The sequence below is a fragment of the Pyxicephalus adspersus genome, chromosome 1, assembly GCF_032062135.1.
Source record: "Pyxicephalus adspersus chromosome 1, UCB_Pads_2.0, whole genome shotgun sequence".
Lineage (NCBI taxonomy): Eukaryota > Metazoa > Chordata > Amphibia > Anura > Pyxicephalidae > Pyxicephalus > Pyxicephalus adspersus.
The window spans coordinates 58,657,809-58,682,416 of NC_092858.1; the positions used below are offsets into that span (position 1 = coordinate 58,657,809).

Below are 24,608 nucleotides of genomic sequence, written 5' to 3' on the forward strand. Positions count from 1 at the left end.
AGTGCCGGGGAATGCACACTCTTCTCAATGCCACGGCCGCATTCATTGAGAAAATCCCCGGGCACTAGAGGTTAACTAACCTCTAGTGCCCGGGGATCGCAGTGGAACTGCAGAAGAACTCTCAATGCAGAAAGCTTTCCTCAGCCAATCACAGAGCACTTGAGATTTTGAATGGGGAAACTTGTAACCCTTTAAACCTCTAGTGTCGGGGATCGCACACTGAGCTGATCAATTAATGCAGCCTGGGCATTCATTGATCAGCGCAGCCCACAATTTTTTTTTTTTTTTATAATTCAAGCTCAATCGGCGAACTTACAATTTCAGTAAGCGAGAATGGTCAAATTTGCCCCGAGATTGAGTTTTAAAAACTCGCCAGCTCATCCCTATTTACTGTTGTCCCCAGGAAACTGATCTGAGAAATGCCATGCAGTCATTGCAGGAGATGAGCAGACATGAGACCAACACAGAATTCAAATCAGTCTTTTCTTATTTTTTTTATGTGGTTGTGTTCATATGAAGAAGGGATATAGTTTGCCTGTAGCAAAGAGTGTTGTTCCGCTATACTTTCGGCAACGTAAAAATAAGAGTGGCGGCTGTCATTCACTCATGCACCTTCAATCCTTGGCCAATCCTTATATTGGCAAATGACAGGGTGATTTAGTGAATGGGCCCCACAGCACTTACTATCATATATTGATCACCAGGAATAAACTATGTCTGTATTTTGCATTTGCGCAGAGATGGGCACAGTGTGGGGGGAAGAGAGGGCACCAATGGAAGTAATTTTTTAAATTGTATTTTTTATTGTTAAACAAAAATAGTTGACGGTGTGTGGAATTGTGTTTATTATTTAATAAAGTATATTTACAGACATGTTAGAGATATAACAAACAATAAAAAAATATAAAAATAAAAAAATATAAAAGCAATAAAGCACTGAACTATTCAATTGGCTTTTTTCAATCATCCATGCTGTGGGTGGAATGACAGCAGCCTGTAGAGAAAAGGAGGATGTGTGGTGCAAGTCTGTGACTCCACTCCACATTTCCCTATCAGCCTTCTAGTTCCTAGATTGAGGCAATGCATTGTACAGCACGTTTCTTTGGCTCTCTCTCAGTCTGGCTGTGTCTCCAGGATTTCAGGGAGCAGAGCTGCATGCACTATGCACAGTAGCACGGCTCAGTGTGACATCTGTAGAGCAGCACAAGCAGATCACAGCACATAGCGCACACAGGGGCAGTGGCGCAGTCGTGACTAAGCTCTGCTCACTTCAAGGCTCTTCTCTGGAGGAAGCAAGGATTTTGCTGCTGTTTGGTGAAAACTTTTCTTCTATCTGCCAAGAGACAAATCCCTATCTGGATCTGTATCTCCTGCACGTTGATGAGTATTGAGTTGGATGACATTTGTGGAAATTAGGAAGTGTTGTCGCTGGCAGCATGCTGTGGATGTGGGGACTTGTGCTGCTGTCACTTTGTGCTGGGGCTGATATGAAAGCTGCTAGCTGCAATCAGGTCAGACAGGCATATGGTGCTAAGGGATTCAGCCTGCTCAATGTCCCCTACCAGCACATAGCAGGTAAGCTTTTATCACCCAGCTCTGACCATTGACAAGCACTGCATTTTTGGGATGTTTAACCCTTTACAGCAACCTTCTTACCCCTCAAAATCATTTCCAGGTCTCCAGGATTGCCTGCAAAACCAAATCATTGGGGGTGAATGTCCCTTACATTGGTGGTCAGTTTTGAAGATTGCCCCTTATTGTATTGACTACTCATTTCTTGATCAAAGATCTCTATGTTTCAGCTTTTAAGGAACCCTTGCTAAAAACCAAGCCATTGGGGGTAAATGTCCCATACATTGATGGTCAGTTTGGAAGATTCACCTCTTTAATAGAGGCAGTCCCTTATTTCTGGATCAAAGATCCCTCATTTCCAGGTCTTCAGGAACCCTTGCTAATAACCAAGCCATTGGGGGTTAATGTCCCATACCTTGGTGGTCAGTTTAGAAGATTCCCCCCTTAGTATTGATCACTCATTTCTTGATCAAAGGTCTCCAAATTCCAGGTCATAAGGAACCCCTGCTAAAATCAATGTTTCTGACATTGGTGGTCAGTTTGGAAGATGCCTGCTTATCATGGTGACCCTAATGTCATCTTTACAGACAACTAAATAGATTTCTGGTGTCTGTGCCTTTGGCTCTGGAACTATGCAGACACCATCAGGAGATTAATTACTCATAGCACTAGAAACCCCTAGATTCTGGAGAACCAAGGGACCCCATAACTCTGGAGGAGCCCTGATTGAGAATGGCTGCTTTACACTATGTAGAACTGTTCAGCTTTATTTGATGTGAATTAAACTTGCAATGTCAATGTTAGAACTTGTTTCTGTGTTTTTTACAAGCAGCATTTCTTCAGTAAACACACCATGATTGGAATGAATAATATTTATTGTTAGTGTGAGATTCAGTATAATTGTTTTGTCAGCCTACTATTAGATTGTTCATAGCATTTAAAGTAGATGTAAACCCAATGAAGAAAATCTCATATATTCTTTAAAAGGTCATATCATTTCTTTTAAATGTCATTTTTGTTGATCTAAGGATCAATGTTTTTTAATAAAATATTATCAGAGGATCTACTATCAAGGACTTTGTTTGGGCACTTTCTTTTAAAGGGGTGACAACATTACTGCCCTGCGTTGTCACCCTGACACATGTGCTTTCAGTAAAAACTATAAGGAGCCGCGTCAACGCTAATTGCCGCCATCAAGAAGCCTGCTTTGATAAATGACAAGGCTGATGATGGAGCATGTGCATGTAGACAGGAAGTGTTTGCAAAATGCTGGAAGAGATCAGCAGCACTGAGCATGTTAAAAAGTTAAAACAGTATTTTCTATTTAAAAAAATGAAAATTTTCATTAAATTAATCCAATTGTGCTTTACATCTAAAATGGCTTGAAGTCATTGCTGTAAGTGGATTTATTATGTTTATTTTTGGCTGTGGGGCCAATTCTGCTTGTCATTATACTGTACTTTCTTCTCTTCTCTTTGCTGGCATTGATGTAGGTACATACATACCTCAGTACATATCCTCCTATGTTGAAGAATCAGAGTGATGTAGAGTTATTGCTGAAGGATATAATGCATTTCTTTTTAGTGCATCTATGATGCTTTTTCACTTAGGTTGTACCTTCATTTTTTTCTAGATATGATCCTTTGGGGGTTTATGGTAACATTCCAAGAAGCAATGAGGTTTAATTATTCACGTAACAATAGATAAACTTTACTAAAGCAATATATTTTATTTCCAGCGGTGTTTGAATAGCCTGCTGTTATAGATTGCGTTTCTTGTTCATTGTCTGGACACTGTATCTATTACAGCTGGGTAATGTCTTCTCGGAGGTATTCTTTAACCCTGTGTGAGTCTCATGTCAATGTATCTCCTGCAGATTGATACGTGTCCATTCTTTAAATATCTTTCTGTTGAATAGTTCACATTCACATGTTTTTTATATGCTAAATTTTATAGTAAACGTAATTTTGTTCTTCATATGTGCTGCAATTTAAGTAATAAATATGTGTGAATACCGTCAAAGATACAATATTAGAATAAATTGTACCAGATCATATGATACACTCTGCACAATATTATTATTTAGACATACAACGTAGCCAGAGTCATTTTAAAAAACTATTTTTGTATCTCTGGAAGTAATTCATGTTACTATGATATGTTGCTCTTTGAACTGTATAGGTAATGCTGATTTGTATGTTTGCAGGCTGATTGGTAACTATTTAGTAAAAGATGCACTCAGAGCTGCAGAATCTGGAATTTGTAGCTTTATAGCCCAAAGATGCATTGTGTATAAATATTAGGATTCCTTGGGCAGCATAGACTTTGTCCCATCAGTATGGCAGCATTCATCCTGTTTACACCAAAATTCTACAATGTGACTGATGAGGACACACACTTCCCTGAAAATGGAGAACCAGCCTGCGCCCTACCAGGTATAAACCTCACTACCTAATATGTAGTATAGAGCTATGCAGAATAAATAACTGACACCCCAACATCAAAGCTATGTATTATTAATACCTCAGCCCCTCACCATGTTAAGCTATGCAGTAAAGATTACCCTGTACCCTAATATTCAGAGTTACTCAATATTTTAACATGCAGGGCTATGCTGTAAAGATAACCCTGAACCCTAATAGGCAGAAAAAATTACCCAAACCCTAACAATGCAGGGCTATGCAAACCCTAACATGCAGGACAATACTTTACCCTAAAATGTAGAGATATGCAGATCACATTACCGTGCACCCTAATATGCAGAGTAATGCAGTAAAGATCACTCTGTACCCTAACATGCAGAGATATGCAGGGGAGATTACTGAGCACACTAACAAGCAGGTATCTAGTAGATCTGCTATGTGACTTGCATTAGTATTTTCATAGCTTAATCTTAAGGTTCCCAAAATTTGTAGTATTAGTAGTCTATGTTTTGATGCTTACTCAGTTGACGGTCACGGCCCTATAACCTATACTAAAGCCATTAGATAGCACTCAGACGCCTGCAGCAATTGAACAAATGTAGATGTGCATATAACTAAGTTGTGTGTAGGTGCACTGGAAAGCAGAAAATGCTCATATCCTAGAAAAACATTATTTCATTCACTTATAAAATAAGTCTGGTTAATAGACCTTTTTCCTGATATCCTTAGTCTGAGGGTGTCTTCTAGGTCTGTGGTTACCCACAAGCATCCCAGCTGTTCTCTGCCCTGACAATAAATGGATGTGCAATAAATACCCCTACCCCTCTCTGCAAAAATAAAAATGATTGCAACCCCACAGGTTCAATCATCAAACAGAACATTATTTGCATAGAATTATTATTATTACACAGTATGTATATAGTGACAACATATCACACAGCGCTTTACAAAGTCCATAGTCATGTCACTAGCTGTCCCTCACAATCTAATGTTCCTACCATAGTCATATATCTTTCATACAGTCTAAGGTCAATTTTGGGGGAAGCCAATTAACCTAACCGGGAGGAAACCAGAGTTCCCACAGGAAACCCACGCAAACACGGGGAGAACTTGCAAATTCCTTGCAGATAGTGTTCTGGCCGAGATTAGAACTTGGGATGTAGCACTGCAAAGGCCTGAGTGCTAACCACTGAGCCACTGTGCTGAATGTGTATGTTCCTTCCGAGTTTGTGTGGGTCTCCACCGGGCACTCCAATTTCCTCCCACGTTCCACAAACTTACTGGTGGATTAAATGACCCCCCCCCCCCAATATATTTGAACCCAGAACCCAAAAATACAGTGCAAAAAAAATGACTGGCGTTACGTTAGAATACCCAACATGACATTTCCATTTCCATTACCCTTTTCTCAAGGTATAAGTACAGAACAACGGTGTATAAAGAACAATAGGTACATGACAGGGTTACATAATTTTAAAAACACTTTAGGTCACCAACTAGAAACATGCATGTTGCAAATAAAAGCGAAATAATACAGAATTCAGACAAGATTTTTAAAAGGAGACAGCCTACATATTTTGTACTTTAAACAGTTTTTGTTACTTGCTATAAAATAAAAGCTATAAAATAAGTTATGGGTAACACTTTTCTTAATAGTGTTTTGCTTTTTTTTACCCATAGTATTGGATGTTTTTTGGACGCTCTTGTTCAGTTTTTTATTTGAGATTTTGAATATCCAGAGTCTGGCTGTTTTTAGGTCCCCAAGCAGTCACATAGAATGGCACAGCTGTAGGTAGACCGATGTTTTTTCCTGTAAGCTAGTATTACTGGTTATTAGGACTGCAAGGGGAATTCTTTTGCTAGGCTCACTCATATGTTTGCATTGTTCATCTGAATTCTAAAAAGGTTGAGAATTGTACAGAGAGACATTTTAATTGCGTCCCTGTACCAATTTGTGTTATACCATGCATATATTTTGTGGCACACAAACTAAGCAGAAAAAGGCTCTGGGAATTTAGATAACTACATAAAGTAAATGCCGTAGGCAAGTTTGTGAAGCATTGAAAATCCCAGATCTGAGGGTTTTTTAAATGAAATATTCCCTGAAATGGCAATACCATATGTTTAACACAAAGCACGCTTGTTTGACTATTATGTTTGTTTTTGTTATCATTGGCAAAGCACTGGGAAACCAGTTTAATGGGTGACATGCCCTTGACAAGCTGTATATTGTAAAATACTAAGGTTCTGTTAAAAGTAAGTAATAAAGATATTAGCATAAAGCAGCAGAAGCAGTGATATTCCTACTAAAAAGTAAGGCTCTTGTTTCTTGCAGCATCCTCTGGGGATGGACAGGACTGAAGTAACTCCCCTGATTGGTCCTTCATCTGTTTATTGTTGTCTGCCGTAACAAAAACATCCAGACATAAAGGGGTTGGACATACCATTCACATATTGATCTAAATTTAAACACTAACCAGGATTTTGTAATTGTAATTAATAAAGTTTTTAAGGCTGGAACCCCTGTGACTTTGTCACCACATGGTTTTCTAAAGCAGACCAATTTAGTTTTTTTTTTTATTTCTTAAGCACATAAGCAGAGACAATATTTTATCTCTCAACTATTCCTGATTTGTGAGTTCTGTTCCTCTTACCAGTCCCTCTATCCTCCTCAGCTGTCTTTCTTGTTTAGGTGGAGATACACATATTTACTTTTCACTAAACATTTCAGCCTCTAAAATATCCCATTTGTTCTTATGAAAAGGTAAGTATAAGAAGATATGCTTGTCAGTTTACCCTATGATTTTTGAACATTTTGTTTTGAGTGGTCTGGGGAAGTGGTAGTGATAAATTATTTACTTAGATCCTCTGAGCTGAAAGGTGTCCTTCATCCCTATCTCCAAAAGTTGAAAAGTGTGTACTATGGTTACTATGAACTAATCTAATCATATTAATAAATTGATAAATGACAAATCCCACCATTTCTTTCTTGAACCTACTTCAACTGATTTGTGAATTTTAAGCACATGTCAGGACTGCAGATGAATGAAGTCTTCTGCAATGAATATCAACCTCCCCCCTTCAACACAATCTTCAAAATTATGACTTCAGTTTGCCTACTATTTCTTTGCCTTACCTGGTCAACCTACACTACACTTTATCAGGCCAATTACCACTATTCAGGCAAATCTAAAGATTTGGAGAGTTGGTCAATTACATTCCCATCTTGGTTTGGCTGAATCGCTGCCATTAAAATAAATGTGGTACCCCATGTTTTTTCCGCACATTACCAGGTACAAATATTTGTAATTTACATGATCCTGGCCACTTACTCTGGTAAATTATCCTACATGATTCAGTTCACTAATTGAACTACAAGACTTTTTTGAATTGGTGTGTTGAACCAGATTGAGAACAACCTCGAAAGCAAAGTAGTGAGAATTCAAGCTATGCACTCTGAGGACAATGGTGGACATTTGGTGTACATACCCTAAGGTAATTCAATTTTGGAGAGGAGTTTACAAGTTAATTTTTTCAGTAACTCAAATCAATCTTCCAGTGCAGCCTGTTAGCAATAGCCAAAGCATGGAAAACCCCACTTCTACCTCTCACCTCAGTCAAACTTAAACTTAAATTGACTATGGCCAGTGACTAAGATTTTTGCTGAATGACCAACCAGCATTATTTTACTCAAAGTGGGACCCCTTGCGCAATTACTCGGGTTAAAAACAAATTCTTCCCACAATTGTAAATTCACCTGCTATTTTCCCTTACCCCCACCCTACATTTTTTTTCTCATTGCATCCTGACCCCCATCTTCAGCCCTGTTTTAATCCTAGATAATACAATACAATACTACTCTAAAGCAAAAGAGTTAAGAAAATAGAATCCAGGACAAAAAATAATCCAATGGATGAATCATAATTTGCAGACAAATATCGCTACCTTCTTTATTGTTTATAGTCAAGTTGTTTTTTTTTGTATCTGTATTGTTGATATTCATGCTGTAACAATTGTCAATAAAAACATTGAAATACAAATTCCAGTTTATTTTTTTTATCCAATATCTAATCACATTGTACTACTAGTTTACCATACCTAAACAGGGAATGGGATGTGTAACTTCACTGAGCATGCATTTTTGAGTTATGATTGAAATGCTTAACTAAACCCAGATCGTTATTTTGGTTTTTAGGTTTTGGCCATACTGGAGAATAATAAAACCTTCATCCCTTTTTCCTTGTATCCCATTGGGGGAAAATTACCTTCTCTATTCACTCATACACACAACGGGTAGCAAATGGAAAACTTGTTTTCCGCTCTATTACTGTTCCACTTGGAGGGGGTAAATCTCCACAGTAGGGGCACTGACAGCAGATTAAGGAATGTGTCAAGTTTTTGTTTACTTTAAGCAGTGTCACATTCCTATACAAGTCGATGTATATTTCAATCAAAATAAATGGTCTTCAAATACACTTGAATGGACACAAGATTGGACTTGTACCATTTTTTCAAATGCATTGTGGTATTGTGCTTTGTAGTGTGCTGAAAAAAAGCCCTTGTGTGTGATATATCTTTTATGTAACTATAACATTTCAGCCTATACATACATAAAAGACTTTCACACAACACATACTAACAATTTCACTTACCTATAGCAGTTTCTTTTACAGGAATGTCCAAAAGAATTAAACTATTTGTTATTATATATTTAATGAACAAAATATTTTAGTATTCAATAGAACAAAATTGGAGGCTGATTTTAATCAGATTAATGATTCTTTCAGGGTGTTTCAAGGGGTCTACAAAGACAATAGTATTTATAACAATATATAGTTACAGATTGTTCAAGGTTTTACTCTACACATTTCTTTTCAATATGAATTAGCCTCATTGATTATATTTGAACAGTTAAGAGATAATAAGAAAAGGTTTGCTCACTAAAGGCATGCTTAAGAATTCTTATGTGTGCCAAGCCTGAAATTATTAGTGAAAAAATATAGAGAAGGAAAGGAAAAGACAGGAACGTTTCCAGACTGGTTATGGTTATGGTTATGGTTACGATGATTGTCATGAAATAAATGTTCTTCACATATAAATTACATGATCATGGAGATTGCACAATACACAAAGGATAATAAAAAGTATGGTGTTATATTTAAAGAGTCATAGTGTCTCCATTTTGCGCGACACATTTCGCCCAAAAAGTGGCTTCTTCAGGTGATATAGAGACTTGAGTAAATGTGGTTGAAAGAAGAGTCCAAGGGTGTATGATGGAGTTGTTTACAGTGACAGTGTGGAGATGCCAGTATAAAGATGGCACTGCAATTGTGGTAAGCAATATTAAACTGGTTGCAGGGTCAGCTTGTTAGTGTGGTTATCCTTCTAGCATAGGGTGAGTTTTTCTGCATTTTGAATGTGCATATCCTTTATATGGTGCGTTATCCAACGAGGTTAAACTGCACTTGTCTGAGAGCAAGAGTTTGTTACACACTTTACAAGAGGAGGCATGGCCATCTACTGGTTTGATCTGAATATAAACTTAGATTCTTTTTCTAATGACATTTGGAGGACATAAAACAGTAAGCTGGCCGGTGCACTCAGGTTCGGTATGTTCTGTTGAAGTTATATACTGTACTAAGGGCACATCTACACAACAGATATGTAATTGCTTTGCCGCAAGAGGATTATTCTTGTTGACGGATTGAATTTGGATCACAGTTAAAGATTCAAATGTTGTACATTTATAGAAAGGCTAAAAAAAATCTTTATTAAAATGACAGTAGGAGCATAGCAAAGTGTTGTCTTTAATCAGTACCAGTATATATTGCTCAAATGAATTATTTTTTACTAGTGCTGTCATTTTACTAGAAACAAGAGGGCTTACATATTAGCCAGATGGGAATCGTCATGTTGGAACAGTAAATAGAAGCAAAATACCAACCAATGTGGGTTATGAGCAATATTGGTGCTTTTCTTCTCTACAACAGCTTTTAATCTGGCAAAACACATTTTGTAGTAATAAAGTAAATGACTAATGATACGGGTCTGACTTTTTTGATGTACTATACAGCTTTGAGCTTGTAATGGAAATAAAGCCCACCTGTGGCTTCTGAAACTTGTCATGACCTCATCTAGTAGACAACTCTGACTATTGCACAGCTGAGAGACATTTTTATCGCACATACTACCGCATCTCATCAAGGAAGCATCAAACAGATTTTTTCTGACTAAGCTTACTTTTTTTTTATGCCGTTATTATTAAATGTTTTCTGCAACTGAAAACTTTAATATAGCGTATAGATAATATATTGGCAAAAATATTCATTTAATAAATTATTAACATTGAGAATTCATACGAGGGTACAGACTGCAAAGTGAGAATTTAAAAATGGTGCATTGTAATTCCAGCTATCAAAGCTTTGCTTGATAACTTGACTGTAAAATTATTATGTGTCATTTTGTTTGAATGTTTTAAGGAGGTAAGTAAATTGCACAAAATGTCACCTAGGAAGCGACTAAAAAACACTGAACACCTGCTTTTAGAAAGTACGCAGCTCTGCGAATTTTAGCATTTCACGGCTATTAAAAATCAAAATCTATAACCATCACATAGACACTCTGGGCTATTTTGCCTTCTAAAACACTAATTTTAGCTGAAACTTCTGGTCTACCAATATTGATTTCTAAACCTGATATAAATTTTGTGTTTAAATGACTATGAAAGGATCATTTTATCATAGGGGCAGAACCATAGAGTTCAAGAATTTGAGTATTAAAATATATTGTAACGGATCATTTCTTTTTCTCCAGTAACATAGGTTAGACTGAATAGTAATAACAATAATATTCAAATTAGCAGTTTACAAAACAAAGCCTCTGACTCAGACTATAGTTTGTTGTATATAAAGTTTGCTGTGTGGAATGCTGTATACATTTTGCTGTACTGTTTTTGATGTTTAACTGTTTCTGTTTCTTGGTAAACTCTGTTATCTATTGATCTATGATGCACGCTAGACATTGAGATTTGAGGAAGGTAGTATGAAGTGGCCATGTCATGTGAAAAATGCACTAACCCCCAAAACAATCAATTAGTTTTGTTATTAAGGTTGATCAAAACCCATTAACCTAAACTTCAAATATGTTTAGAAAAAGGCTTTCCCCCCTAGACACATAGACAGCTTATATTTTTTTGTATTTTTAACCTCTCCAGATTTTTTTTGTTTCCCAAGTAGCCCTGCAATGACAATACTAAGGACTTCTGCACAGGCACTATATGGCCACCAGGGGGCTCTTGAATGTAACTAGATGTATATATAATAGGATTGAAAGTGCTCTGTACTAAAGGCAATCACTACTAGTATTATGCAAAGCCAACAAACATTCCATAAACTATAAGAAAAAGTATAAATTAAATAAATTGTTACAATGATTGTACTCTGTTTTTTCCCCTCATTTTATTGTACTAATTTTTATTAATAATTGTATTATTGTACTACTAATGTTGCTAGGACTGATCCATCATCAAGAATTTGACTACAAATATTATCTAACATATGTAATGTCAGCAGTATATAAATAAAATATGATAATGATATGATAATAATAATAAATACATTTACATCCAATTTTTTATAGTGTGAAAAAAAGCTCTAATACAGTGCAGATGGGATATTCACAGCAGTCCAGATTTATTTCTATGTGCTAATTTTCTAGGAATTAATGATTTGTTTATGTGACAGGGTCATTATTCTGATAAGTTTATTAAGACACGGATTAAGCGCACAAATCGCTGATGGTGTGCAGTGAACTGTACACCAAGCAGAAATCATTTTGGACCTGTCAGTTATATATTAGGACTAGCAAAACTGTGACCATTTAGTAAATTATAAACTGAAGAAGACCAGATTAAGAGGGGGGTTGTGTGTATTGAGGAAAGGCAAAACTCCTTACAGCAGATACTGTAAAGCTGCGTACACACTTCCAATAATTATCATTGGAAATGAACGATCAATTGGCTGAAAATCGTTCACAAAAAAGGTGACCAACAGCGCTGATGAACGAGGATTGTCGTTGGAAATGAACGACCGGCATGACGGCTCTGATTGGCCGACAATTGTTCGCTATCTATCGTGTGTATGGTCGTTCAGTGATCGTGCATGTTTACGCAATACATTTTCTCCCTTACATGTCACTCCCTGCATCGTTCAAACGATTGTATCTAGCATGTGTACACTATTGGTGGATTATATTTGAACGATTGTATCGTTACAGCATGTACAGAATTGTGCACCATGATGCAATACGACCGTTCAAATATAAAGTCGTACATAATCGTTGATCGGTCGTAATCATTCATTTTCTACCAATAATTATTGGGAAAGTGTACCTTTAGCTTATACATCTGAGTAGCTGCCAAGGGCTCACTGTTTAAAAGAAAAAAAAAACTGCAATGCTTCCTGTACTGCCGTAACTTCAATAGTAGAGGAAGGGCCAACAATGGGAGCCAATCAGTCTCTGCAATGCACATGTAGAAGTAAATTAAAGCAAAGTGATGACTCTTCAGTGTGTGGTTTTACTATCTTCATCCATTCAGAAATCCTGTAATGTTTTTCTTGATGTAGCTGAGTAGTAGCATGTATTCTGAGTGTGTGTTAAGCTGCATGCTTGTAGTCCATCTTTAGGAATCTGCCCATGGTAAGCAAAATCTTGAGTATGGTAAAAAAAAATGTACCAATATGCAGTTCATCTATTCTCTTAGCTTCATAGTACACTTCCAAGCTTCTTTTACTTTTTGTTCTTGCTGAATAATGAAACATGAAACAAATGAGCATAATGGAAATATATAATGAATCTGAAGTTTCCAACACTGCTCTGTGCCTTGCAATCTATGACACCTTTGCAGTGCAGCACAATGGGATTGATGGCCATTTAGAAAAGTGGGTTTTCACTGAGTTTAGTAAATAAGATGAAGCTGTTCTCACTTAAGTAATTAAATTATGTGCTAGCAAAAACTGTGTTTTAGTAAATGTAATTGTCACATGATTGGGTATTTAACGTGAACTCTACTACTACTACTCTACTTATATTTTTATCTAATTTGTGAACTTCTTCATGTCATACGATAGTGTTTTCGAAGATTTCTTTATAATGAGAGAGCTATCCTATATCCTGGGTACTGGCGTATCCCTTCTCTATGTAGTTTTGTATCCAGCAGGCAGCAGACTTGCCTAATTTGTCACAGAACTATTGACAGTCTGACAGTTGAAGTTATTTACATTTGTAATGATGACTCTAGAAGACATGCCGGAATTACTGATCATCTTTGTAGAAGCGCAGCTCACTGACTGTATTTAAGCATGCAGTCCATGTTTAGCACTGCATATAGTATGATAAGACTTATTTGAATGAATCTAGCTACAGGTCAAGTCATTAATGCATTTGTGCTTGTTTAATAGGCCATTATTTCTTTTTAAATCAAGTATATGTAGTTATTTTTCATAGACATTTTTTTACCAAAGATGTCCTCTGACCTTATCATTCTTTATTACAGTATATATACATCAAACATCCTGCATTAGTCTCTGTCATTACTGACTGCTGTAATGTTCCGATAAGCGTTGGTATATTTATTAAGGCTCATTAACTCTTACACAGGTATAAATAATTAACAGAGGTGATTGAAAAGACAAATATTCACATTCCACTGATATGCAAAAGCCTCCTGGGATCTCACTTTCTAGTTACCATAGCAATTTAGAGGATGCACTCATAGTACATGGCATTGTGTGCCAAAATGTAGAATGATTCCAGTGTACTGAATTGTACTGCTTAGTAAACTTATTTGATTTGCATTTAGGATTCATATAGTGCAGGATAAAGCATGGCTGAGTAAGTCCATGGCTGGACTAAAGTGTACCTATGCTGTCTCCTCTCTGTAAGCATGTTCAGTGTTAGAATATCTGCTCCATGCTAACCCAGGGTAAGTACTGCTGTGCCCCTGTTTGTTGTACAGCACTGCGTAATTTGTTGGCGCTATATCCTGTTCAATAAAATAAGAAAACAGGTGACATATCAAAACAGATTTAGGTATACATAAAATTAGTATGGAAACTATACACAACTAAATGAGTCGTAATTTTTTAATATCATCACAGTTTTTCCCTTAAACCTTAAATTTATCCACAGACCTATCACCCAACACCTATTGACCAGCCCCGTTGTTTGCAGGGAGAGCTTCTGCCACTAAGTTATATTATTGATTGGCAAGGTATGGGAAGCAGCACTGATCGGGCAAAGAGTGGCAGTTATCAATCAAAAACTGATAAGAAATGCCCTATTATCTTATAGATTCAATATTTATATCCAGTCTAACCTCAGATATTTTAGAAATAATGACCAGTGTATGGCCAGCAGTTACTAACTAACAAACAGCAATTGACTCTCTATGGTGTTAGCTAAAACATGTCAGCATGTAGCAATGAGTGAACTCAACTGCAGGACTGTGAAATCATGTACAATTAAATGTCTCTACTTGCTAAAGTATAGCTTACATCGTTGGGACCTATGCATTTTGTTAGCAACCATTAGTGATATAATAGCATGGTTTATTTAAAAATTAAATATTCCATAATAAATTAATATAGGTATGTTGGTGATGTTAAGCTGCACGGCTGCTTCTAGGCAACAATGTCTGCTGACTTCTCTATTGCAGAATCATGCACAGAGAATAGCAACTGCTATCTGCGAGGAAGCAGCAATCTCTCTGCAGTGTTCTGACATATCCACCTGCTAATGCACAGCTTATAATTGTTCCTAATATCTCTAACCTGTTTGTGCTTTAACTTATTGTATTATTAATATTGCTACTTAAAAAAAAAATGTAATGAACTGGTATAAAATGACTGGATGCCTACTGAAACATAAAAAGAATGCTATGGTTAATACAAACCGATTTTTCCTAGATTTAGGAGCCTTAAAGTTTTTATGGTAAAGATTGTGGGCACAAGTTTTATTGTTTTGCACACACAGCACCAGTTTGTGTATGTCCCCATCAATCTGTATGAAATTAAAATGTTAAAGTGATTCAGTCACTTGCTTACAATATGCAAGCTAAATATATTATAAGGTTATAGAAAAGTAGCACTTAGTCCCCATTCAGATATTCAGTTAGGAGGACCTATTTCTAAAAAATGTCGGCAGACAGCAGTACATATGCCAGAATTTTTTTTTCTTGAAAGTTTGTCTTGGGTGATGGAAATCTAGTGTCTGTTTACAGTTGTACTGAAGCTCTGCAGTTCTCTTTGATCTCTCTTTGATGCTCTTGTTGTGTTGGACTCAATAGGTAGGCTTAGATGTACAGGTCTTCATAGGCAAGGGACAAGCAGCCCTGGTGATGTCTGGGCCAGGGACAAGCAGCCCTAGTGATGGGCCAGGGACAAGCAGCCCTGGTGATGTCTGGGCCGGGGACAAGCACCCTGGTGATGTCTGGGCCAAGGGAAAGCTGTAGGACAGTTAATGTCACTAATACATTTAAAAAGTTCTTAGAATTGTTGAGAAATAAAACGCTCTGATGTTCTTTTTAAACAGGTAAACTAATTCACAAGGTATTTAGAACCTAAATATGTGCTATTTTCTTACACTCTAATATTACTCTTACAAAGTGTAACCTTGTGACAAGGTCACTTTATTTATAGGTATTACAGTAAATATTCATTTTCCAGGGCTTACAACATTTTCACATTTATCTGTACTGTATGTAATTGGACTGTAAACACAAACTATATTGGAGATGTTGCTAACTGACTTCATATTACAAAGTAGAAACTATTGATCTGTTTCTATTTGCAATAATTCCCAGTGTGATTTGGCAGAACACATTTATTTTGACAGTGACTATCTACATTTTACAATCTTTGTGTTCCCAGCATTCTGAATAGAATGTAACAATTAGGTTTTGGCATGAAAACCAAGAGATCATTGAGATTTGAAATTGTTTTTACTGTTAGATTGTGTCAGTTTTAACACAAAGACAATCAATGACCATAAACACTAAATGAAACCTAAATTCCCAGTCGCAAATTAATGTAATGTTTCATGGCACTAAAGGGATCTGAATTTGGGCTGTGTCTCCAGGAGCTTTGAATCTGGAAGCCTAGCAGGTATTCCCAACACCTGCCAATCATCCCAACAGCCAGGCCTGACCGTGGCAACCAAACCAAATGGCTTAGGACATTGTTCACCTTTGCACTGGTTTAAATGTTTTATACATTTGTGTCACCAGTGAATATAACCTTAAAAGACAACAAAATATATTGTACACACTATTTACTATGCAAATATTGTTTTTTTTATGAAATACTACAGCTTTAAAAATTCAGTCTTAAAGAATGGGTCACCAGATTTATATGCTAAAATGACAGAAGACGCTCAAAGGTTTTTAATGTCACCATTGGAAGTTCTTAGACACATGCAAGATACATGTTTTACAGTGTACTAACTCTCAAAAGATATATGTATTGCACTAAATACATTCATATATAATAGCATGACAAATGCAGATTACAACACAAATGTTGAGGTTAATTTGTAATATTCTGTGGTTTTATAACTGTGGTCAGTGGTGTGCTTATATACCATTTATTAATTGCAATATATTGCATCATGTTTTTACTAACTACACATATTTTGTAGATGTACTATATAAAAACGGAAAGCAGAGCTCCTGTAAGTCATGGTGTAAGAAGTATGTTTTGCTTACAGCGCTTGTGTTTTCACTCTGTAACAGCTGTAATTCATGGTGTCCAGCTAATACAAAAAGGCTGATTTAATAAAGCAATTTAGACATTAAATTGTTGTGTGATTCACTTTATTTATCCAATTATGTGTGGACAAAATAGGAAAAGAAAGTATTTCTTTTTACATGAGTGGGTAATAAAATGAAATCACCGCACAATTAATTACCCATACGAACATTTAAAAGGTAGATACTTTGAAGTTGGTTTGCTAATGAATTTGAAAAAGATTTCAAGGTCTTAATTTCACTGCTGTGTTCACCAATATGACTTGTTACTTTGCTAATAGTTTCTCCAGTGTATTCTTTTCCACAAGGAAACGTAATTATATAAATAACATTATGTGCAAAACAATCTACAGAACCACATATGGTAAATGGTATGCCACTTGAGGGATGTGTAAGTGATGAACCTTAAGCATAAATGTACATTGTGCACAATGGTCTCAGGGGTACTTACTTCCTGGAGTTTAAAGCATAAACCAACTGTTAATTCTAGTTAACAAAGATGGGAATTCAGCATAAAGCAGTCAAGTGTCCAACGTTTAATAACTAGAAATAATAAGCCATAAGTGTTTGCATAATATATAATAGTACTACACTAGAGAAAATAGAAGATTACATGAAACATGCTGATAAATTCTTAATAGAATTCAAGCAACTTCAAAAAAAAAAAAAAATCAACAATATATTGCGGCCATGTAAGTACATGAGTGACAAAGACTTTAAGGATTTTAAATTGTATGACAAGGCAAAATATTACACAGAATTATATTAAAAAATGCAGTACATGTTTGCAATAAATTTTCCTGTGATTTATCATTTTAAAAAACTGCAAAGACAGAAAACCTGTTAAGTTGCCAGAAATGCACTCACCTCTGTTGTAACTGACAATACACAGACATTTTTGTGAACAATGTGTTGCCAAGCCATGCTCAGTGTCTTTTTCTAAATTATTAAACCGCTCCTACTCTCAGACTTCCACACCAAAATTCTATGCAGTCCTAGATGCGAAACTATCTATAATTGAATAGTCATCAAGGTACACAGACCAAATACAGCCATAGTACACAAAATGCTTAAATTGACACTAGATGTAATTTATAAAGTTAGTGGTATCAAGAATATATAGAATCAAATTGCCAAGGGAGAAAAATCAAAGTCTGTCACTGTAGTGATATGTCACACATTGGTGCATCCAAATTCCAAACCAGAAAATAATAGAGTGGGCAAATATTCTGTAAAGGAATTCCATCAATTACAGGAATTACCACAAGAATTTTGCTTTATGCCATAGCATCTCTCATCTATTGTATGATCTTGTCCTGGTAATATTTTCTATCTGTGGTTACAACAGAACCTGCTTTTTCTATTGCCCTAGTAATGTATTGGATCGGGATATGTAGGCCTATAACATACAGTTTATTAATATAGGTAACCAATGAAGTTTTTCTAGAGTTTTATAAATAAACACTTTTTTCCTTCAAACCAACACTTATAAGCAATATAAAATGAGTTTCTAACAATATTCTACATACTATAAACAGGTGATGTTGATGGTCTTGTAATTCTATGTAATAGGAGGAACCATAATTTGAAATGTACAGTACAGTATTTTCAAACCTCAAATATCTGGAATTCTTTTCAGTTGAAACACTTTGTAACCTTTTGCTTTATGCATATCTTCCGTATTAACTTAATGAAAATCCTCAAAGTTCAGAGGGAAGAAAGAAACTTTTGCATACATGTCTTATCATTACAAGGCCACATGTTGGGATTGAACATCTATTCATTAAAAAAATGAATTCTTTTCATGATACTGTCACTTTGGTTCACTAAGATAAATGTGGCAGATTTTTGGTGATATGTTATTCTGCTTTATTGGAAAAGATTTTTTCCCTCATTCAATCAAAGCTAAATGGACACACATTTTCCTATGAAACAAGATTGATCGTCTTTTATATTATGTTAAACTTTTATCTTTTTTTCAGTTAATAATTTAAGTGGTAATTAACAAAGTCATTCTAGAACAATGTGATAAATCTCTTTTCAATGTGTTCAAGTGTTAGGTGTTTCTACTTATGCAAGAAAATACTGTATAGTGATAACCCTTAAGTAGGTTATAGAATGTATGCCATTCAAGCATAGAATAGCTGTAGAAAGGAATGATTCTAAAAAAACGAAGGGTCTCATGTTCTATATGGGATAAAGTAGACCAAAGTGAAAGGGGTGTTAATCAGAACACACTGCCTTTTCAACGTAAATATCTATATAGTGGTAATTGCTAAAAGAAAGCCCGGCATTAATGAGACCATCAATTTTAGTTGATTCTTATGATTATTGATTATTTGAACAAAAAAGGTTTCTTCCCTCCCCCTTCCTAAGTGGTATTTATATATTGTGTTGCCATTTTGATTACAATAGAGTCTATTTCAGTATAATTGAATTTATGATTGTACTCAACTACATGTCATTTTGAATAGGGGTATATTAATATTTAAGCCATCTTAATAGAAGGTCATGTGACTGAAAACTCTATTACGTGACCAGTCTTGTGTGCAGAAGGCTAGCTACAACACCCATGTCAGAAGGTTTCGGTCGGCAGAATAAAACACGTAAAGCAATGGCATGTTGTGTTTGACAGGTTACCCTGAATCTCTTGTTTTGCATTTGAAGGGCTGTTTTGACCTCATACATTGATACCTTGTCCCTGTTTTGTGGTAGAGAACACAGCCATTTTCCTTTTTAGCGTGGTCACGATACATGACTATGAACCTTCAGTAGTAGAAAAGTAGTGAGAGAGACTATTTGGGTAACCAGGAATCGGGTGACATTGAAACCTTTTTCAAATTTTTTATATGGTTGATTACAGATATACAGCTATACCGTTTTGGGGGTTTGTTATTTTGTATGTTTTGGGGTTATGTTATTGTGTATAGACAAGACACACTATCTACCAGGGAGTTTGTAATCTGGAGAAAGATTTTTCCAACTGGATTTGATATTGTCTTGGTTAATAGCTAAAGGCAATCCAATCATTTTCCCCATAGGAGGAATTCAGCTTCCACAGTGTTTGATTGCTGAAAATGGAACTATTTCTTGGACCTTTTTTTTAATAATATCATCAGGAATAAGGAACAAATTTTAATTGCACTCATATACCTTGGCATTTTGTGGATACACAGTAAGAGCTATATGCTTTTATCATTTCATTAAACAGAACACATTTTTATTCTGTTTTTGGGGTGACTAGAGATTTTCTACTATTTGTTATTTGTCTAATACGTGACATTTGTAATACGGTTTTTATTGTTATTGCACGCTATAACTGATTATTGCTTTCCTGGTGTTCCGAAAATGATTTAGCAGTACGTTTTTTCTTTTTGTAGATATTTATTTAGAAGTATACGGACACTGGGACTATTTCCATACCATCTATTTATGGTAAATTTTATAATGGTGTAGGGCCACTGTTTATAATGGTGTAGGGCCATTATTTCAATACTTGTTTGTGTACTATATACATTTACCATGGTTCAAACAGATTTCTGTATGCAGTTTTAGAAAGAAGTATTGGTCAATGTATTAGATTTGGATAATTCTGTAAGGCAGTGCTCCTAATCCAAGCTTGTTACAGTACCTGTATAAAAGACCCCTGTCCACAGAAGCAATCAATCATGTTCCAAACTAGCCACCATGGCCAAATAGCTGTCCAAGTATGTCAGGGACAAGACTGTAGACCTACACAAGGCTGGACTGGGCTACAAGACTATCGCCAAGCAGCTTGGTGGGAAGGTGACCACAGTTGGCGCGATAATTCTCAAATGAAAGAAACACAAAATAACTGTCAGTCTCCCTCAATCTGGGGCACCATGCAAGATCCCTCTTCGTGGAGTTGGAATAATCATGAGAACAGTGATGAAGTTACCCAGAACTACACGGGGGGAACTTGTCAATGATCTCAGGGCAGCTGGGACCATAGTCACCAACAAAACAACTGGTAACATACTTCGCCGTGAAGACCTGAAATTTTGCAGAGCTCGCAAGGTCCCCCTGCTCAAGACTGCACATGTACAGGCCCATCTGCTGTTTGCCAATGAACATCTGAACGATCCAGAGGAGAACTGGGTGAAAGTGTTGTGGTCAGATGAGACCAAAATTCAACTCCACTCGTCGTGTTCGGAGGAGGAAGAATGTTGCCTATGACCCCAAGAACACCATCCCCACCATCAAACATGACAATGACCCAAAACACACGGCCAAGGCAACAAAGAAGTGGCTCAAGAAGAAGCTCATGAAGGTCCTGGAGTGGCCTAGCCAGTCTCCAGACTGGTTGATAGGGGATCAAATACTTATTTCACTATATACAATGCACTGGGTTTTTGAGGGTTCTTTTGTTGTTATTTTGTCTCTCACACCTACAACAAACCTACCATTACAAATATACACTGGTCATTTCTTTGTCAGGGGGCAAATTTACAAAATCAGCAGGGGATCAAATACTTCTTTCCCTCACTGTAAAACAAAAAAAAACCCAATAGTTTAAATGCATTTAATATCTTAAGATCACAAAGGAAAGAGAGATGTGTCTTAGATTTCTGAGTTTTGTGATCATCTGAATATATCTGTGAAGATTCTTATTTATCCAGGTCGTTGCATATCTACTGCAGTAGTTGTCACGAATACCAAGGAGGGGAGGGAAACAGAAAGGTTATACTCAGGACTGGGCCTCCAATGGCTAGTGAAAAGGGAATGGTCACCCCTTGTAGACACCCTAACCTAGCCCTAACTCCTAACAGTATGAGTATCCCCTGATGGTGGGAATACTCATACACAGGAACCTAGGCCCTAGTATCCCTGCATAGCCCTAGGAGTAGTGACTGGCTTGAGACCACTGGTTTCTTCCCTTATGAACGAACCAGTGTCTCCTTGAGGCCTAGAAAACAACAAAGGAACAACAAAACACCAAAACACCAAAAGTAATTCAACTTATCTTAATAGCAGATATATAAGCAGGAACTCTGGATAGGACAACACACCAGCTATTCACATCCCAGCAGTGAAAATCAACCACATCACATGAAGTGTGAGGCCAGACTAAATGGAGGTGCAGTAATGACCACCAGCTCCAGCTGATACAAGGGGAGTGGTCATTACAAACAACAACACAGAAACAAGTAAAAACAAAGAGACTGTCAGATAACCTCACATGTAGTTTGTCTGACAGATGCTCAAACTTCTGTCACGGAAGGGACCGTGACAATAGTAGTCGTCACATTCAATGTGGAAGATGTTTCACAGCTATCCAAGCCACTTCATCAGTTTGGAAAGCTGTGAAATGTCTTCAGCAATACAAGAACAAGTCCAGCTAAATGTATATAACTACTACTAGCTAATAATCTGAATGTTTTCTTTGTATTAAATGTGTTCTTTACAACTCCAATATGTTTTGACATACCAGTGACTAAATGTCTTTCTCCAATATCAAACAATTCTCTAACCTTCAATAAATATGTCTTTTTAATAGTGAGAGAAATATAAACAACTCTAGGTACATATTGCTATAGTCAGCTCAGTCAAAGTTATTCAAAATTCTCAGTACATTGGCAAGAATATAAGTGAATTTTCAAGACAAGTAAAGTATATACAGTATAACATTTTGCTCAGCATGACAGTGAATGATCTGTGCAGTAACATTGTACAGTTTGTAAAAAAAACATAAATGTCTTCATCCCTCTCCAGCCTGTCCAAAGCATTCTGTCCTTTCATGTTAACCAACGTAATTGAAGCGGAAAATATTTCAGTTGACAATATGTCACTGTTGTAAGCACATTGTTGAATGATTTTGTTTGGTTTTAGTACACAGCTAAATTTGAGCAATGGTGACATTAGGCAGGCATTGCAGGCAGAGTAAAAGTTTGTATTTTTCACATGCATTTCCACAGAAAATGTTGTGTGATTGCTGTACAACAGACCTGTATTCACAATTCAAGGGAGACTTGCTTTGGAATTCAACAGAAATAAAATGCATTGATGTTCAACAACTGGTGCTTCAAGCTTTCTTACTGGATTCCAGTCTCCTTCTGGCAGCCAGTTTTATCCTCAAGGTATTGGTGTTTTCATTTATAGTTTTTCTTAATGGGACTCACTTGAAAATTGGTTAAAAATAAGGATTACACAGTATTTATATAATGCCAACATATTATGCAGCACTGTACAAAGTCCATAGTCATGTCACTAGCTGTCCCTCAAAGGGGCTCTTAATATAATGTCCCTATCTAAGTCATATGTCATTATTACAGTCTATGGCCAATTGCGGGGGAAAGCTAATTAATCTAACTGCATGTTTTTATGATTTGGGAGGAAACCAGATCACCTGGAGAAAACCCACGCATACACGGGGAGAACCTGCAAACTCCTTGCAGATAGTGTCCTGGCCGAGATTAGAACCTGGGATCAATCGCTGCGAAAGCCAGAGTGCTAACCACTGAGCCACCATGCTCATGCATTAGCATAAACACATTTTTTCTCAGTTTCCCAATATCATAGTTTTATTTCACATTTATTATTCCTGTGTTATTTTTCCACTTCGTTTGACAACATGACTATATTGTTCACAGTGAAGTCTCATAGCAGTTTCATCTCTCTGTAGGCACAAAAGGATTTTTTTTTTTGGAGAGGTGGGGGGGGGGTTCTTATGTAATTCACATATATTTTGTGAGGGAAATATTGTTCATGAAAAGACTGTTTTCTTGACCCACAGACGATAAAGTATTGTTAAAAAAATACATAAAGATTTTTTTTTACTTTTAATTTTGTGTAAAGTCATAGTTTTACTGGTTCTATTTGTGCTGAAGATGGCAATAGCAAGGTATTTATTGCAGTTCTTTAGATTCCTGTAGTTTAATAGTGATTGGGACGGTCTGCTGAACCTCTCATGTGTTTGCTTACAGTTCCACCATTATCATTATCATTACCAGCAAACAAACCAACAAACAAACTAACCAACTTCAACCATTATTTTGTGACCTCATTCAACACATGTTTGTACATAGACTTTCTGCTGCAGAATCAGCAGTGTTATATGAAGAAGTTTGAAGTTATTAAAGAATGTATTTGAAATAATTGGTGTGCTCTTTAAACCTACTACTTTTATGGAACGGTACTAGAGGAATTATAGAGTAAAGACAGTCTGATAAGAATAAAGAGAGACAGAGATAATAATTCTTCTAATGCCACAGCGCACAAGGCACCTCATAGTGCTGCGCTTGCCACAACCTACTCTTCAGGCCAGACTTTCTTTTTAGGTGCATGATCCCATCTTCTGCTGGATTAAGTATATCCATACCTAAGAACAAAACTATACAAACAAAACTATAGTATACTACAACTTACAAATCTACATTTTCTAGCTCAGTTCGGATTGGTATTTTACCATAGCGTTTTCCAACCCCAAGTGCCCACTTTAAAATGAGATTCCAGGAGCAGGCTTTTTCAGGTGTATGCAAACACTTCCTTTGACAGGGAGTATGCCACTGGTAGGATAACCAGTTGAACTTGAAAGGAAAAAAAAGACTGAAAATGGGCTCTAATGTTAACAAAATATAATTTTTAGGATCACTGTGTGTGCTGTACGCAAATGAAGCACAAAAATCATTTCAATCTGCTCAGAAAACTAATGTAGTTTGCCTATAAATTGATGGTGTTGATTTAGTAAAGGAGTAAAACATAATATATTGAATTCTGTAAAGCTAGTTTTAATTTAGGTGAAGGTTTGTTAACTTTCAATCATGTTGGAGCAAACATTCTGTTCTTTGCAC

At 36.3% G+C, this 24,608-nt stretch overlaps 1 protein-coding gene across 1 annotated transcript in view; it reads left to right on the forward strand.

Annotated features, from left to right (window-relative positions):
* The first annotated feature begins 1,025 nt into the window (after window positions 1-1,025).
* Window positions 1,026-24,608, forward strand: part of GPC6 (glypican 6) — a 318,418-nt gene continuing 294,835 nt past the window's right edge. Inside the window, exon 1 of the mRNA XM_072411039.1 lies at window positions 1,026-1,575. Coding sequence (XP_072267140.1) covers window positions 1,437-1,575 — 139 coding nt within the window. The 5' untranslated portion in view covers window positions 1,026-1,436. The remainder of the gene's footprint in view (window positions 1,576-24,608) is intronic.